At 32.1% G+C, this 17,170-nt stretch overlaps 1 protein-coding gene across 5 annotated transcripts in view; it reads left to right on the forward strand.

The window, feature by feature from the left end:
• Positions 1-17,170, forward strand: part of LOC114329424 (uncharacterized) — a 132,070-nt gene that overhangs the window by 69,501 nt on the left and 45,399 nt on the right. For 4 of the 5 annotated variants that reach the window (XM_050658823.1, XM_050658821.1, XM_050658820.1 and 1 more), the window contains exons 2-5: positions 4,271-4,577; positions 9,303-9,578; positions 14,165-14,309; positions 15,164-15,301. In XM_050658823.1, coding sequence (XP_050514780.1) covers positions 4,323-4,577; positions 9,303-9,578; positions 14,165-14,309; positions 15,164-15,301 — 814 coding nt within the window. In that variant the 5' untranslated portion in view covers positions 4,271-4,322. The remainder of the gene's footprint in view (positions 1-4,270; positions 4,578-9,302; positions 9,579-14,164; positions 14,310-15,163; positions 15,302-17,170) is intronic. The other variant, XM_028278518.2, reaches the window with a different exon arrangement.

The following is a 17,170-nucleotide window of genomic DNA, read 5'->3' on the forward strand; positions in this document are numbered from 1 at the left end:
ATATCTTCTGCGCCATACGTCATTTTCTTCATTTTAAAACCGAGAAACACCGCTCGCCTGACGCATTAGAAATTGGTATCGTCAAATAAATTTGCAGTAAAGTTAAAATATTGGGAAAAGTTGCCTTTACACCTTGGATCACATCAAATTTTTCATAAATTGTATGTTTATTCAAATTTTAGCATAACGCAACGTTACAAAATGGGTAATTTCATTATGCAAGTTCTCTTTTGTTTCATCAACATCTTTTTTTATATTTCTCGCATAAGTTATTAATTGACGTCTTCATTTCTTATTTCTTCTTTATCTAGCGTAAAAACATCTAAAAGCTGATGTTACATCCTTGTAGCATTCAATTCTCTTTAGAAGATCTTGATTAATATTGTCGCATATAACATAACATTAAAGACTTCAATTCTAAATCTCTCTTGCCCATTTAAAATCGTTTCACTTTCACCTGCTTCATCTAAAAATGTTTTTCTTTTCTTTGTTCTTTAAAGGTCAGCTGTATAGTAGTTATTTGAAATATCCTCGCCTTGGCAAAAGGAAGTTTTCGCTTCTTGTTCAATTTCGCTAAACTTATTTCTTACTTCTCCAACAAAGCTCAAAAGAGATCTCATTAATTCTACTCCAATTGACACGTTGAAGTCCACAGTTTCTAACGTTTTGCTTGTTTCATTCACTCATTCCAAAATTCTTGCCCAAATCAGTGTCAATAGAGCTGTCTTAAAGGTATCCATTTTATTGTGCAGTGCCTTGGCTTCATTTCTAACTACTGATTTTTCATCTCTATTATTACTTAACTGAAAAAAAATATGTTTGATGATTCCATAGTTTTCAATCAGGCGGATCATCTAGTTTCAATTAATCTTTTTACACAACATTTGCCGCTTTCTTTTCATAAATTCCACCTTTGGGGAGAAGCCGAAAAAACGTGTAGATACTTTAAATAGTGCTGAAATAACCAGTTGCTTCCAAGCTGGATTCATTTGCAAAATTCACTGCTAGATTTAGAGAATGATTCGCACATGGGACATACATAGCGGTTGATGATAATGCTTGTATTCTTGCTTAAAACCCTATGTAACTATTTTCGGAAAATATGTAGATTATTTAGAGACTTTTTTATAACTAATAGAAATATGTAGATTATTTAGCGACTTTTTTATAACTAAAAGGAACGGGCCCCTCCGGGGCCCGGGCCCCTGGGCGCCCGCCCCAAGCGCCCAGTGGATAAACCGGCACTGACTTTTCATTATAGCATTTTTTGATATTCTGGAATATGTCTTTAACGAAATTCATATTTTTGACATAACTCGTATAAAATTGATAAAATTTGATATCTGATGGTTGAGTTTTAGATTTTTGACTATCCAGAGCATTTTATGAAGAATACCTTTTTTTCGTAAAATTGATAATAAAAAAAAGTTTTCCATGTGGTTCCTAGCTACGCAGACACACTGTAGGTATAAGAGCTTCTGTATAAGAATTTTCAAATTGCAATGCCATATTCGGATTCAGCATAATGAAAAACAAAATAGAAACATATTTGATCAAAGTAAAATGATGAATTTAACGATATTTTTAAAATTATTTATACAATTGTTACTGTTTAAACAATGAATAAACAATTAGCGGCCAAATCTGCGAGTAGAAATTTTTACTTTCACATGTATATAAACTAACAAGAAAAGTTTTAGAAAAATATAAGCTTGTTTGAATTTTTCCGAAACAATGCATATTTTCGTTCTAATTGCACTCCCCTAAAAAGCTCTTAACCGCAATAAAAACAGCCAAATCGAATACACATGAAGAACAGCGAGAGATATGGACTGCTGCAACTAACTTTACAGGAAAAAGTAGAAGGAAAACGTGGACTAGGGAGGCGAAGGATTTTCTGGATCAACACAACAACTTATAAGAAATTTATGACTATGAATCTGCAATCAATCAGAAACAAGTCTGGTTAATAAAAAAAAAACACAACAACCACAAATATTTTCAGAGCAGCAGTGGGCAAAGTACAGATTGCCATGATCGTCGCCGACATCCGAAACGGATACGAACTTTAAGAAGAAGAATTAATGATTTTAAAGATTATCTGGAAACATTTCAACATTCAAGGCATAGTATAACGAGAAAATAAAGAAAAACAAAAATTAAAAAAAATGGAACAAATACTTTATTACTTAATTTCTTTAGCATAGGTACTAAAAATGTTTGTGCGACGCCGTTGGTATACTTAAAGAACGAAATAGTTGACAGGAAATTGCAAGAAATCTTACTTATTTATAAGATTATTATTTATAAAATTATAGAATTATACAGAGAGAGTCTGTAAAGTGGAATAAATTCAATATCTCAAATACTAATTGTTTTTTTTGGAAAATGCTCAGACCCGTCGATTAGTATTTCAAATTGTCCTTTTTGACATTCAATAAAAATGTATACAGGGTGTCCCAATTTAGAGATATGACGTCATCGTCGATTTTCTTAAATGGCAACACTGTCATTTTGATAGCTAATTTGATAGGGTTTGTAAAGTTATACATAACTGCAAAATATCAAATTTTTATTCTCTACCATTTACAAGATAATAGAAAATAACAAAGTTATATCTGTAATTTGGAATATATTCAATAATTAAAATATTAACTGTTTTTTTGAAAAATGCTCAGACCCGTCGATTAGTATATCAAATTGTCATTTTTGACATATAATAATAATGTATACAGGGTGTCCCAATTTAGAGATATGACGTCATCGTTAATTTTCTTAAATGGCAACACTATCATTTTGATAGCTATTTTGATAGCGTGTGTAAAGTTATACACATCTGAAAAATTTCAAAATTTTATTCCCTACCATTTACAAGATAATAAAAAATAACAAAGTTATGAAGAACAAGAAGTAATCAAATAATAATTGAATTTATTTATTTCAATTAAGCAAATGCTCATAACGTTGCCCATTGACAATTTGACAATAATTGAGGGCAACATTACGAGTTTTTGCTTAATTTATTGAAATAATTAAATTCAATTATTAGTTGATTACTTCTTTTTCATAACTTTGTTATTTTTTATTATCATCTAAATGGTAGAGAATACAAATTTAAAATTTTGCAGTTGTGTATAACTTTACACACCCTATCAAAATAGCTATCAAAATGACAGTGTTGCCATTTAAGAAAATCAACGATGACGTCATATCTCTAAATTGGGACACCCTGTATACATTATTATTATATGTCAAAAAGGACAATTTGATATACTAATCGACGGGTCTGAGCATTTTTCAAAAAAACAGTTAGTATTTTAATTATTGAATATATTCCAAATTACAGATATAACTTTGTTATTTTCTATTATCTTGTAAATGGTAGAGAATAAAAATTTGATATTTTGCAGTTATGTATAACTTTACAAACCCTATCAAATTAGCTATCAAAATGACAGTGTTGCCATTTAAGAAAATCGACGATGACGTCATATCTCTAAATTGGGACACCCTGTATACATTATTATTGAATGTCAAAAAGGACAATTTGAAATACTAATCGACGGGTCTGAGCATTTTCCAAAAAAACAATTAGTATTTGAGATATTGAATTTATTCCACTTTACAGACTCTCTCTGTATACGTAAAACGATAGTATGTATAATTTTATACGCCACTGAAATTACTCCTCTTTCTCAAATAGGTACCGTAATAATCCACGAACTTCAAAATTAATCACTGACAACTAAATATTTCGTTAATAATTGATGGATTCGACCGTTACTTGATGGAAGTTCATTTTATCTAACAATAAAACACTGAAAACGTTTGTTTTCTATACTTCCACAAAATTTATTATAACTAAGTGACTATAGCTGTTTCGGCGGAGTGCCTTTCTCAAGTCTCAAGTGCCTTTCTCACTTGAGAAAGGCACTCCGCCGAAACAGCTGTAGTCACTTAGTTATAATAAATTTTGTGGAAGTATAGAAAACAAACGTTTTCAGTGTTTTATTGTTTAATATTTCGTTCTCTGACTATAGATCAGCGAGTCTTAGGGCCCCCGCGCACTAGCAACCTGGCCGTCGCAGCCAGACTGTGGTAGCCACTCAAAAATCCCGTGACTCCAAGATTGGCATTATCAGCAAAATTCAGCTTGTTTGTATAATTTTTAGAGGTACATGTTATTTTCGTCTCTGACGACTGGGGCATTTGGGTTTGGAGTTATTTTTTGAGGAAAGATTTCTATTTTATTATCATATCAAATTTTTAGCTCTACAAATGAGGACTTTAAGTCATACGAACTGATAAAAGAACTATAAAAAATGAACTCTAAAAAGACAATACTGTGTTTGTTGTGCTCGTTGGTGGTGGTCGGTGTCGTGGCCGGCAAAGACAATGAGACGAGTAGAATTGTGCTTGTGGACCGATATCGGTACGACTTTTTAGCGCTAGAGGACATTTTGTGGGATGAAATTTTAGGCTATTTAGACGAGAATCTGGAAACCGATGTCACCGAAGGTGGAGCAGCAGTTACTTTGATCAGGAAGTACGAAAAATTTGCAGATAAGCTTCAGGAGGTGAGTCAGAAATTAATATTTTTGTTGCGTTGGGTGTATTTTTGTGTATAGATGAGTAAAAACAAGTTGTTTCCAAATATTTTTCCATAAACGGTTGTTATTTAAAGGTATTATGGACTTAAATTGACGACGGAGCAGTTGCATATGTACGATTCCATTTGTTCCTTGGCAACTTCAACCGCCGCGGTTGGGATTTTCAGGTAAACCGCGACGTCGACAAGGAACAAATGAAAAAAGGAACACATGCAACCGCTCCGTCGTCAAACCGCGGCGGTTGTAAGTTTACTAAGGGAGGAATGAGACCGCCAGTCAATCGCTCTCATGTGTACGATACAAACGTCGGCTAACCGCGGCGTCAACCGCTGGCAAACCGCCCTCATATGGACAAGCGCTAAGAAATAGAAGGCACGTATACAGGGTGATTCATTAGTAGGGTACAGCTCAATAGCTCCGCTATAGTAATAGATAACAATAAAAGTTAATAACAAAAATTTTAGCCACCTTTGAGCTTCACATTACAAAATTAGTTAGAATGTTACAGGGTGTTCGATAACACACTGGCAGACCAAACTTATGTTTTTTTTTTAAATAGAACACCCTATATTTTATATTAAATTCGAAATCCTGTTAACTTCTCCATCACAAAAATATAAAGGTTTGTTATGTTATACAGGGTATTTACAAAGTTAATAACCAATTTTATATGAAAATCGTAACAAGTTCAACTCCCTGTATAAATAAAAATAAGCAAAACAACAATGGTTTATTAATGCCATATTTTTAACGTATTGTCAAAATTTTCAAGAATGGTCGATATTGCTAATAAGTTAGGTCTGCCACTGTGTTATCGAACACCCTGTAACATTCTAACTAATTTTGTAATGTGAAGCTCAGAGGTGGCTAAAATTTTTGTTATTAACTTTTATTGCTATCTATTACTATAGCGGAGCTATTGAGCTTTACCCTACTAATCAATCACCCTGTAGAGGATGAGGGACGAATGATGGTCAAAAAAATATTAGAAACTAAAATAATAAAGAAACGAAAGAGGAGACGAACAAGAAAAAATTGGATAAATGGAATTATAAAAGGAGGTAAAACCAGAGGGATGAACTACACAGAAATTAAAATTATATCGAGAAATTAAAAAAAAAATGGAGATATAGAATAGACACCAACACAATAAAACATCGAACACATTAACGGTATAAGGAGTTCAGAGAAGAAAATTGTTGATGTATCTACTTTACATTGTTAGAAGAGACATTTTAGAAATACGTCACTAGTTATATACACTAGTTGCAAATAACCATTGCTTAAAAAACCAGTTTACCAGCTCTCAGCATCTGATAATTTGTTTACATAATGATTTCTTTCTTTCATTTATGATATGTGGTGAAACCCAAAAATAGTTTTGTTCGCGAGTGAAAGACGAATTATGTTGAAATATTGTTTTGAATTAAAAGACGAGCAGATTCTTAATAGACCAGGGCGCATCTGTAAAAATATTAGTACATTTGGACGTTGAGCGGTGACTCAAATTTTGTTGTAGAAATTGCTTGAAAATAACTCAAATAATAATATTTGAGTTATCCTCCCTCTCAAAAAGGTCCGGAACATTGTTTAAATAATCAAAATGTCAAAAAATGAAGGAAAAATTCGATTTTTTTCTTCGTTTTTTGATTATAACTTTAAAAGTATGTATTCATTTTCGAGGAAAGTTGTACTGACATAAAAGTTGTAAAATTAAATTTCCTACAATACAAAATTGGCTAAAAATTTATAAAATAGTCACCCTTGTTGCAAAATAGCAATAATTGCGAAAAAAAAACCATACAAAAATAAGTATTCGCATTTTACGTTTTTCAACCATTTATGCTACACTTAGGACCTTCATATTTCACCCAGAACTGGTTTCAATCTTACTTGGAAAATAGGAAACAACTGGTTAGAGCAAATGATACAGACTCTAGTCTCAGAAATGTTGTATGTGGGGTACCGCAAGGTTCAGTATTGGGTCCTCTACTTTTCCTTATCTTTATTAATGACATCACTAGTTTAAAAATCGATGGAAAAGTTTTTCTTTTTGCTGACGATACCAGTATCACTTGGAGCAACTCAAATATCGCAACTCTTCATGCTACTATAACTTCTGATCTACTCACAATAAAATCCTGGTCAGATTCTAATTTACTCTCTTTTAACGTAGATAAAACAGTAGCATTACCCTATAAAGGAACTCTTCAACCCTTACCTCTTCATAACAGCCAGATCAGTATCGTTGATTCTGTAAAGTTTCTTGGTATTTTTTTAGATAGCAACCTTAAATGGTCCCTTCATATCGATGTGTTAAGCAAGAAACTATCTTCAGCTTGCTTTGCAATAAGATCTGTCTCTAAGGAAATGGATTTAGCCTCTTCCAAAATAACATACTTTTCATTGTTCGAGTCCCATCTTCGATATGGTCTGCCTTTTTGGGGTTTTTGTACAGCTGCCCAATCCGATGTTATTTTTAAATTGCAAAAAAGAGCAATCAGATATCTGTTTGGCCTCAGAAGAACAACACATTGCAGAAGCTACTTCAAAGATCACAGAATTCTAACATTACCTTCTTTATATATTTTAGAAACTGTTTGCTTAATTCGTAAACATCTACATGTTTTTCCAGAAAGACCTAGACATGACTATTCCACCAGAAATTCTACTTTTGACATTTATTTACCGATCCCGTCCAGTGAGTTAGTAAAGAAATCTATATTATATTCTGCAAAAAAACTATACAACCATCTCCCTCTACAACTTAAATCTGCAACATCTTTCCCCAAGTTCCGTAAAATGACTAAAGCCTATTTATCTGAAAGACCATATTATTCAATAGCAGAGTTTCTTAACCAATAACTAAGAAATTACAGTATTGTTATGTATAAGTAGAATCTTAATCTATATTTGAGTGTCATATGCAGCAGCATAACTTATTAAATTACTTATTAAATTTCTTAAGGTAGATTACGCAATTTGCAATTTTTTTTAATTTTGCAATAGATTGTTACTGATTTTTATTTGACTTTATTATGTTTTATTTATATTGAAGATTTGTATAATTTTAGTAAATTGTATTTGTTATTGTTTTTATTTATGATTCTTGTAAGCTTTGTCTATAAAATTGTTAAATTTTTCATGACAATAAAGCATATTTCTATTCTATTCTAGAAAAACTTTATGATACACTAAAACAATACTGTAAATTTTATTAAGATCGGTTCAATAGATATTGCAAAATAAATTTTGCAATCCACGTTTCGCAAAAAAAATTCATTTTTTTTTAATGTTACAGGACTGAAAATAATGCAGATATCAAGTTGAATTTTTTTTTGCTTATAGAAGTGTACTGTACCTTTCATTTGCAATTTGCAAAATTAAAATCGATTAACTACCACGGCGTAAGGAATTTTTTTAAATAAACATTAATTATTGGTGCTACGCGCAGGACAGCGGATAGTTTGCTCTGATTGGCCATTCCAATGACCTTTGATAATGATTGATACATTTTAATTTTTATTACATTTCAATATAAATAAATAAATTTGTTTATTTCAAAATAAAAACACATACTCTATCCTTTGAAATAGCACTTTTTTAGCAAACATTTTCTTTGTTCATATATTTTAACTTAGAGAACAAAAGTTTATTATTTTTAAACATATGCAATTGTTTAAACAATATTTCACAAACAATAATAACATTAGTTTGATTTTTGTGGAATTGAAATATTAAAATACAACAAAATATTGAGTAAGAAAATAATATATTAGATAAAGTTTGGAAGAAATTTTGGTTGAAATCAACTTGTGTGAATCGAACACCACTGCCCTGCGCGTAGCACCAAAAATTAATGTTTATTTAAAAAATTTCCTGACGCCGTGGTAATTAATCGATTTTAATTTTGCAAATTTCAAATGAAAGGTACAGTACACCTCTATAAACAAAAAAAAAATCAACTTGCTATTTGCTTTATTTTCAGTCCTGCAACATTTTAAAAAAATGATTTTTGTTTGCGAAAGGTGGACTGCAAAATTTATTTTGCAAAATCTATTAGACCGATCTTAATGAAATTTACAGTGTTGTTTTACTATATCATAGAGTTTTTCTGGGTAAAATATAAAGGTCCTAACTGTAGCATAAATGGTTGAAAAAGATAAAATGCGAATACTGGTTCTTGTATGGTTTTTTTCGCAATTCTTGCTATTTTGCAACAAGGGTGACTATTTTTTAAATTTTTAAACAATTCTATGTTGTAGGAAATTTAATTACGCAACTTTTATGTTAGTACAATTTTTCTCAGAAATAAATAGTTTTAAAGTTATAATCAAAAAACCAATAAAAAAATCGAATTTTTCCTTCATATTTTGACATTTTAATTATTTAAACAATGTTCCAGACCATTTTAAGTGGGAGGATAACTCAAATATTATTAGTTGAGTTATTTTCAAGCAAAATAAACCAACATTTTTTATTGTCGGATAAATAATCAAATTAAAATGACAACTCCATAAATACCATTCTTCTGTATAAAAACTTTATTATCTACCCGTTACTTAAACAGTTTTTTAACATTCTGCAATAAGTTTGTCGATATTCTATTATTACAAAATACACCAAACGCAACACCAATATTTTGCTATATTACCTTTCAAGAATTTAATTTCAACTCTTCGTCATCTAAAGGCATTTCCACACGACCTGACGTACGGCTTGGACAGTCTTGACAGTGTGTGGGCCATGCAATTAGGCCTGTCCGATCTCAGAGGTATCTACGGCCTGTACGAGACCTTCCTAAGGTTCCAGAAGCAGCAAACGGCACCAGGCAGAATTCCATCACCCAAACAAGCATGGGTAGATCTAGCGCAGGCTGTTCTATATGACAAAAACAACGTCGATGAACTGATGGGCAAGCTTCAAGACACCATTGTTAAAAAAGATCTGTTTGCAAATGCTAAAAAGGTAAAAAGGTCTTTTAAGAAATTAGTGTACAGTTGTACCTACTAAGTTGTGGTACTAAAGTTTTTTTAAATATGGCACAATTTATAATTTTTAAGAAGTTAGAGTTAGACTGTTGGCACACTAATTGTTTTAATCGGAATACAAGTAGCACAAGAAATTGTTAGAAATATAGACTATTAGAAAGGTAGAAGAAGAAAATTAGGTACGACTATCAGCCATAACCTTCTCTTTTTCTTCTTAAATCAAGCTAGACTCGTTAGTCCCTGTCACTTGGTTGTAAAGAGTTTGTACTATACCACAGTATAAAGAGGGACAGTAAAACCTCTTCTATGTCGGCACTTTGATCTCAAGAAGTAATACCGGCAGTACGCAATAGGGATGTTCACTAATTTTTAAATATAGTTAAATTCAATAGATTACAAGGTATATAAAAACATAAAACTGTTTAAAAATGTATATTTTTTAAAATAAATGAGTTCATAATGTTGATTTTCTTGGAGGCTATAAAACGGTACCCTGCAGCGAGGCTACGGTCTGTGACGTCAGCAGTCGTAACGTCTTTGATCGACGACTAGTTTTGTATACTTATTTACTCAGTGTATTTGAATGTGCGCAGTTTTTTACGTATTTAATTATTAAAAATAAAGCCAAATAAGTGGTGTTTTGTTCCTTGGTGTGTAAATACATCAAAAAACAGTTCTGACAAGATTTTTATTACCGTTCCAGCCAATTTAAAACAGAAAAAGAAATGGTTTGTTGCAGCTAGAACTTAAAATAACTAACTTAAAGAACTATATGAGCCTTAACCCATAAAAAGTTCACTCTTCTTTTATTTTTATGAATTTCAAAAAGGATTTTCTTAATTAGTAGGATATAAATATTTGAATTGTTGTTGGGAAAATCTATAGTTTGAATAGCAAGAAGAACAGAGAGTGAATCGGAAATAATTGTTGCAGATATATCTTCTGATTCTTTAAAATATTGCAGGGCCTCATAAATTGCTATGGCTTCAGCACTTATAATGAATATGTTGATAATGACTAACGCATAATGAATATGTTGATAGTTTGGCTAAAAAAGCTATTGAATATGGTACTTCACATAATCGTAAGTTTTGCATATCTGACTTAGTTAACACTATTAAGCATCGAGTTAAAAATCAGTGGAGTCAATCATGGCGAGATCTTTGTAAACAATCCAAATCTCAGTATTCACTGATTCAACCTTCTGTTCCAAATATATATTGGTTTAAAAATTATGTAGTACCTCGAAGATATATAACAACATTAATTAGAATGAAGTTTGGACATGAATGTTTCCCTCTACATCTAGCAAGAATTAAAGTTTTTGATTCAAATCTTTGTACAGAATGTCAGAAGGTTGGTGACTTAAATCATACTTTCTTTGAGTGCGCAAAATATATTCCATGCACATATAATTTAATCCAAGATTTAATAAAATGTAATGTTTTTCCACCTTTCAATGTATCCTATCTATTGTCTCTGAACAGCAAGAACATATATGATTGCGTAATGAAATTTATCTGTGAAACTAAAATTAACCTCTAAACGTATTAATCCTGATAATTTGGTATATTATGTACATATGAAAAAAGAAGAAGAAGAAGATACATAATGGAAAATGTGGTGAGCAACCTGGACAGTCCATAGCGGCCAGCTTTTGAACTGAGTAGAGAGCTGTAGAAGAGTTTGCTATGGAACTCTAAGGACCTCATTGCCTTCCTTATGTATGAACAGAAAACAAAAAAAGTTGTGACTGGCTAAATGACACCCAAGTCTATGCCGTAAAAAAAAACTTAAAGAACTAACTTAATAAAATAAACATTATAGAAGTTTTCCAGAGACTTTCGGCCCTTGGTAATAATGTAATTGTTCTTTCTGCATTTACATTTTTCAAAAATACTTATTATTAGTTTTCTCAGGATTCGAAAAAAATAAATGAATTTAAATAGCATTGGACCAAGATTTTGCACCTACCCCCTTAAAGAGTAAATGAAAAAGTTTCGGGACCTCAAATTTGTATTCCTTAAACTGGGATATTCCTAAAAACAGGATTCTAATAATACATACAGTAAAAGTAAACCTTGAAAGAACTACATGTGGATGTAGGTATGACTTTATATTATATTAAAATCATTAATAATTTAGTGAAAAGATTGGTTGAAATGAAAATGTATAATACCCAAGTTCAAAAATATTTTTTACCTTGGAACAGTTGTCAACTCGAAATACGAAACAACCGAAATAAGATCTAGAGTTGAAAAGGACATAGCAACATTTAACAACATGCATGAGAAATATTTTCACCCATTGCGACATAATATCTCTCCCACTAAAAATGCGGCTGCTAAAATGTTATTACTTCCGGTCTTGCTATATGGCGCAGAGGCCTGGACAATAATGGAAACATTAATGAAAAAGCTAGAGGCATTCGAGATGTGGGTGTACCCACGTATCCTCAAAATATCCTGGGCGACCCACACCAACGTACAGGTATTGCGTCGAATGGGAAAACAAAAAGAAATCTCTTTTACAAGTAAGAAACGAAATCTTAAATATTTCGGTCATATCATGAGGCATGATAAATATCGTATACTCCAACTGATAACGCAAGGTAAAATAGGGAGCAAACGCGGACCCGGAAAAAAAGACACTCATGACGTAAAAACTTACGCCAATGATTTGGACAAAAATCGATCGAGTTATTCAGAATCGCCTCAAATGAAATTAAAATTGCCATGATGATAGCCAACGTCCACAACGGACAAGGCACATGAAGAAGAATAAAAATATTTTTAATACACCTAACCAAGGTAAAGTAATAACCAGCCGATGTATGTATACAATATGCATGCGTACAATGCATGCATACAACTTTCTCTATTTTTTTTTGTGGAGTATTAAGCATTTATTTGTTTAGCTTAAAGAAGACATGGAAAATTATATGGAATATACACTCAGTAAAGCTGTGGTAGATTTATTTTTTTACAAGATGCCAATAAATCATACACCATTGTTACATCTACACTACAGTCGGTAGTTTAGTTTATACGAATCGGCTTTCTGAAAACCTTCTTCCATTTTATTTGTTTATTTTTGTAAAACCCAAAATATGTTCTTACAAACAGTCTATCCACTTTAAACTAAACAGATTCACTATAAAACTCCACTTTAACCCTGATAAAACAAGAAGAGAACAAAATAAAATGACCTGAAACGTCAAACAGGTAAACAGTAACACTATGAGAATGGCGCGCGCTTGGGGTATGCAACTAGTGACGTCAGGCCAATAGAGAAGCGTTCTTGAAATTTAAAATAATGCTAGATTTCTAATAAAGATTTTTTATAGAAAGGCTTTTTCAATTTTGTTGAAATTTTGGACAATTATTCCTAGGGTGTTTCTTAATCGTTTTACATGTTTGAAATGACTTTTTAATTTTTTGTGAACATCCCTATTGGTAATTCACCAGTGGTGGATGCGGGTTTTCCCTGTTAAAACCCGTACGTTTCTACGCGACTAGCAATGCAAGAGTGGTGGTCTAGCGACTGGGAACCTTGCGCGGTCTCCATGCACGTTGAAAGATTTTACTTCCAATTTTTCGGAGAGTAGTTCTACTGTCCCTCTTTATACTGTGACCATACCTTGTTTTTTCCTGAAACTCTAATGAGTTCTGTGACCTCAACGAAGGTCAACAGTTTTCTTACTGGTAGTTTTAGTATCTCTTCTGTTTCAAACCTCAGTTGACAGTTGACCAGTGCATTCCTGCCTGATCACTTGCATATTGCAATGGCATAGTACGTGTATGGCAGTCTCTTCTTCCATTTCGCACTTTCTGCACCATGGTTCATTCACTTTACCTAGTTTGTAAATCAAACTCTCTCGTTTATTGAGGTTCATCAAATTGTTCGAGAGTATGTTATCAATATTCTTGATTCTTTTTTAGTCTGGATTTGCCCTCCATTTCCTTTGATGATTCCTTATCAGCCATTTCTGAACCTCGTGTTTCGTAGCATCTTTAGTGATTCGACAGAAAGGTTCTGAGCCTTCAAAGGTTTTTCTCGAGCCTTGTTTTGCCAACATATCTGCTAGTTAATTCCCATGCACCTCATCATGACCCTTCACCCATATTGAAGACACTTTATTGTCTTTTGCCAGGTTGCTGAGATCATTGCAGTTTCTAACCAGTTTTGATTTCGTGACTGGGTTCTATACTGCCTAATTTTACGGAAGGGTTGCGTTTTGTAAAAGCACGTGGAACACACGAGACAAAGAGTAAAAAAAAAATCTAAATACATACTTACTTTTTGCCATATTTACCCAATACTCCATGACAAAAATTGTTTACGTTACTCAGTATTTTTATTTTCGTTTAGTAATTTTCCAATATTATTTAAATATTTAAACATTATTTAAATAAATCCACTAATATTTCGTTTAGTAGAATACTAACTTTATTGATGTAATATTTTTAACAAAAATAATGTAATATTAAAAATATGCGAAAACTATATAGAAAAATCCTCAACTAACTTGAATATACTTGTTCTAACCAGATTTTTTATTAGGAAGTGGAAGGAGACATGTTATGCAATTCTAGACAGTCACCTCAGCAGGTTATTTACAACCTGTATAACGCTATAGCTCTTACAGAGCTTAAAGGATACTCCATGATCCAGTTCTCGTATATGCTTTTGAGGCTGTATAATAAAGGTAAGCATTAATCTAATTTATTTATTCCATGGTGAAATCAATCTGTTAATATTGTGGATCTGAAAAGAATAGGCGAAACAAGCTGAAGATAAATATGTGTTACAGTGTCATATAGGTATGCAAATTTGTGGAGAATACGGTATGAGAACCGGTAGTCAGGCATTGTCTACAGATTTTTACCTCCTCTCTTGGGGAATCTGGTTATGAATGCCTTGATAACTAGATTTAGCAAAGATAGACATTATGTGCTGGTCTATATGGATCACCTGATCATTTTATCACATAACAAACTGACTAGCACAGTCAGAGATAGAATACAAAATACTCTGACTGTGTATACATCCAAATTTGATGAGTGACTTAACTCACCAAATTTGGTGAGTAATTATTATACTTTGGGGTAATACTATAAAGACTTCCTTGGACTCCAGTTTAAGACCAAACATGCATGATACAAATAATGAAAATGGAAGCCTACTAATAGACTTCGCTGCTAGCAAGGTAATGATCATAAGCTCAACCTTTTTCTCTAAACGAAACATCCATATGGCTCTCATGGAATGGTCAAACAATCAACCAGGTAGATCACATGTTAATAGGCAGAAGAGTGGCAACAAACGTAATCGATGTGACAGCTAAGATAGGAGCAGTATGTGGCTCGGATGACTTTCTATTACAAATAAAATTTAGATGCGGTATAATACAAATAATGAGCATGAAGCTACATGTGATAAATGCAACTTTCTTGTCTAATTCCTCAGCACACAATATTTTTGTAACCTTTATTTTGGCGGATGCATTTTCTTTTTATTTATATCGTTTCAATAATATTCTAATTATGAATCTATTTATAGGTAATTTCACGACAGAGGCTCAAGTAATGCGTGATAGATTTGAAGAAAGGACCAATAACGCTATCGAAATCGTGAAGAAGGTCATGGCTCAATCATCTCGCGAGTTCTGGAATTGTGATCCTAAGAATCATGTTAAAGGTAAGATGTACATATTGTTATAATCTGCTTTCTATTACTTTTATATTAATCAGTATTTATTTGATTAATTATTTAATTGTCGCAAATCATACATAAAAAATATTAAGAAAAAAATCTCAGGGTGCCTTTTGTCATAAAAAATTTAATTAAATTCTCTTAGGTTATACTTATCCTCGCTCGTGGCTTCAGTATCTCTTAGTTGATCCTTATCGGGATAAAATAGGAAAAGGAAATAAATAGAGATAGCATAAATAAACACATACAAATACCTTTATTATCAAAAGCAATGCTCTGTAAATTTATCAATTAAATCCTGTGGACGTAACTGTCCAAAAGAAACTTTTACCATATAAATTAAACTAATTCAAACAAATATTTATCGCTTTGTTCTTGATACCATTAATAAAAAAAGCTAAACAAACAAATTTGGTATTCGCAAAATTACTTATACTTCCTATTAAGTTTTTGAAATGTTGGAATCTTAAATTCATATGCTTTTACGTAAAAAAATTAACTTCTGATTATAAAGAAAATCTATCACATAGGTTATTGACTGACCTTTTATATTCACACACAATGATGTCTCCTCTTGACCCAAACAGCTCCTCCTTGTTGATTATGTTAGGCTACCAATCAAAGCCCTCTCCGTTCTCAGCAAACAATCCAGCAGGATACCAGCAACTATTTCTCCAAAACACAAGCCAGGCCTCTTTTTGTCAGTACTCGTTCAATAAACTCCAAAACTCTCTCCTCTCTTTCTCTCAACAATAATCTCCTGAGACCCAAGTATCTTGTTTACTTGGTGTCACAAATAATTTTAATAACGATAATTCTTGTAACTTACTCTCTTGGACTTTACAGAATCAAAGAGGTATTTCTTCTCGATTTGATTTGTCTCTCGTTCCACTTTTCAGCTACTATCACTATCAAAACAACCACTAGTACTTGCTTCTGAACTACTCACGAAAACTTTTGACTGCTCTTCTCGGATGCCGGTAACACAATAATCATTTTCTTTTTCCAAACTGTCTGAACATTCAAAATTCTCTCTCCCTATTACAAATTGCCAAGCCAATCAGAAACATTTCTCTCTCCACCTTCCTCCTATTTCATTCGAAAAAAAACCACGCATCTTTCCAAACAATTACTTCTATTTATCCTAATCACTTTTCGGAAATTCAACAGATATTCTTGTGCGTAAAACAAAAACTTAAAATTCCAAATCTCTCTACCATCATTTTTCTAAAAACTAATAATTGCAGTTACCTGTGGTTTTACCTTTCTCGTAACAAACAATCTTTTCAAATTATACTCCTAAATAAATTGTTAAAAAGGGTTCAAGGCAGGTTTTGTTTATATTCGATTCAGAGTTGGACTACCATCTCCATATAGCAACTATTTCAGCATCCTTATGCATCATCAGTGAAGTTTATGCAGTCACAACTCTGAAGGGAATACAAACATTCTGCCTCTTTTAAGGCAAACCATCGCGATGCAATGAACCCACCTTTTGAGACGCAATACAGCGACATCTCTCGTATTACGAGGAAAACAACGAAAAGCCCCAGATACAAAGTTTACTACTTTTTAAACAATTAGAATAATTGAAATAAAAATACAATAAACAATATTTTAAATCTAAGACTTTTCACTTTTATTTACAAATGTCTTTAAGTCTTCAGGGAAAAACTCATTAAGGAGAAACCCAATGCGTAACAGCTACCTTCTCCTAAATAATTACAAATCAATATACAGGGTGTATCAAATTTATGTGCCCGCGTTATAATTAACAAAATTAAAATTTTTACTCTATCTTTGATTGATAAAGTGATACATAATAATATATGTAAAATATGTAAATACGTAAAA

Source organism: Diabrotica virgifera, chromosome 8 (genome assembly GCF_917563875.1).
Source record: "Diabrotica virgifera virgifera chromosome 8, PGI_DIABVI_V3a".
Lineage (NCBI taxonomy): Eukaryota > Metazoa > Arthropoda > Insecta > Coleoptera > Chrysomelidae > Diabrotica > Diabrotica virgifera.